The 1,317-nt window shown below is 39.0% G+C and overlaps 1 protein-coding gene across 1 annotated transcript; it reads left to right on the top strand.

Moving 5' to 3' along the window:
* The first annotated feature begins 351 nt into the window (after positions 1 to 351).
* On the top strand, positions 352 to 1,054 carry LOC133868700 (protein S40-1-like). Its single transcript, XM_062305678.1, has one exon. It carries the CDS (start codon positions 462 to 464, stop codon positions 816 to 818), a length of 357 nt encoding a protein of 118 aa, XP_062161662.1. The 5' UTR covers positions 352 to 461; the 3' UTR covers positions 819 to 1,054.
* The last annotated feature ends 263 nt before the right edge of the window (positions 1,055 to 1,317 follow it).

Consider the following 1,317-nt stretch of genomic DNA (forward strand, 5'->3'; position numbering starts at 1 on the left):
CGTTGCGTATAGTGATTGAAGCGCGCGCAAAACACGTATACAACTCAATTAAAGCCGAGCCAATTTAGTGCAAGTCAAACAAAAAGCTAAGCTGCAATATCAGAAAACAAAAAACTAATACAATACAATCCGTGAGCCACAAGAAAGAGACTCAAGAGCCGACTAGCCAGCTAGACAGACAGGGAGAATTAATAGAGAGAGAAACACATACATATGTACACACAAAATACACTAATTAATTTAAGAGAGAGAGAGAGAGGGAAAACGGGGACCGCACTCAACGCCTTTATGGTGACGCCATCTCACAACACAAAAAATCAAAGTGTACTCACTAAGATTGATCGGATTCTCCCCCTTTAAAACCCCCAACCCCAGTTCCCTTCCCACACTGTTACATTTCCCCAAAACCATTTTTCTTGCATTTTCTTTCATTTTCTCTCATTTTCTCTTTCGGTTTTCTTATGGCCAAACATCTCCAGGAGCTCCAAGAATCCGACGTTATTTTCCCCGACCACGACACTTGCTTAGATTACCAAGAAATGGAGCATCGAAGCAACAAGTCGAAGAGCGAGAAGAGAATGGCCAACTCCCTCCCTGTAAATATCCCGGATACCATCTTCCACCGCACGGATAGCGATGACTTTGAAGAGGAAGGGGACGACGGCGAAGTGGTACCGCCCCATGTCATAATCGGACGGCGAATCGTCGGGAAAATGGCCTTCTCGGTGTGCACCGGCAACGGGAGGACCCTCAAGGGCCGGGATTTAAGCAAAGTTCGGAATTCAATTCTTAGGATGACTGGGTTTCTAGAAACGTGACCATTGTTTGAGCCTATATCACCATGACGTATAAGCCATGTTTACGGCTCCTTTTTTTTTTCTTTTTTTCTTTTTTAACAAAAAAAAAAAAAGAAAAAAAAAGTGAAAGGAAATATATTTTCCACTCGTTACTGTTTCTATTTATATATATATTTATTATAGTGATTTGGGATTATCATTCATTGTAATATATTTTCCACTCGTTACTAGTAAGGAAGTGAAATTTCTTTTTTTTTTATGAGTTCAATATCATTGGTTTATTGTTATTATTGTTATTATTATTATTATTATTATTATTATTATATGTAATTGATGTTTTTTGTCTTTTAATGGGTTTATTTTTTAGAGTTTTATATGTGTGAATGCTGCATTTTACAGTAGTTGGGGACTTGGGCTTGTTTCTGGTTCTCTCCTTCATGATTTGCAGAGATTGCAGTCTCCACATTGATGCGCCACTGGTTTCACTCACTGTTGGAGCTAGCTTTGTCATGGTCTTGAT

The sequence above is a fragment of the Alnus glutinosa genome, chromosome 5 (genome assembly GCF_958979055.1).
Source record: "Alnus glutinosa chromosome 5, dhAlnGlut1.1, whole genome shotgun sequence".
NCBI classification, from domain to species: Eukaryota; Viridiplantae; Streptophyta; class Magnoliopsida; order Fagales; family Betulaceae; genus Alnus; species Alnus glutinosa.

Bases quoted from the DNA above. Each gene is read 5' to 3' on its own strand.
- LOC133868700 (XM_062305678.1), top strand. From the start codon at position 462: ATGGCCAAACATCTCCAGGAGCTCCAAGAATCCGACGTTATTTTCCCC.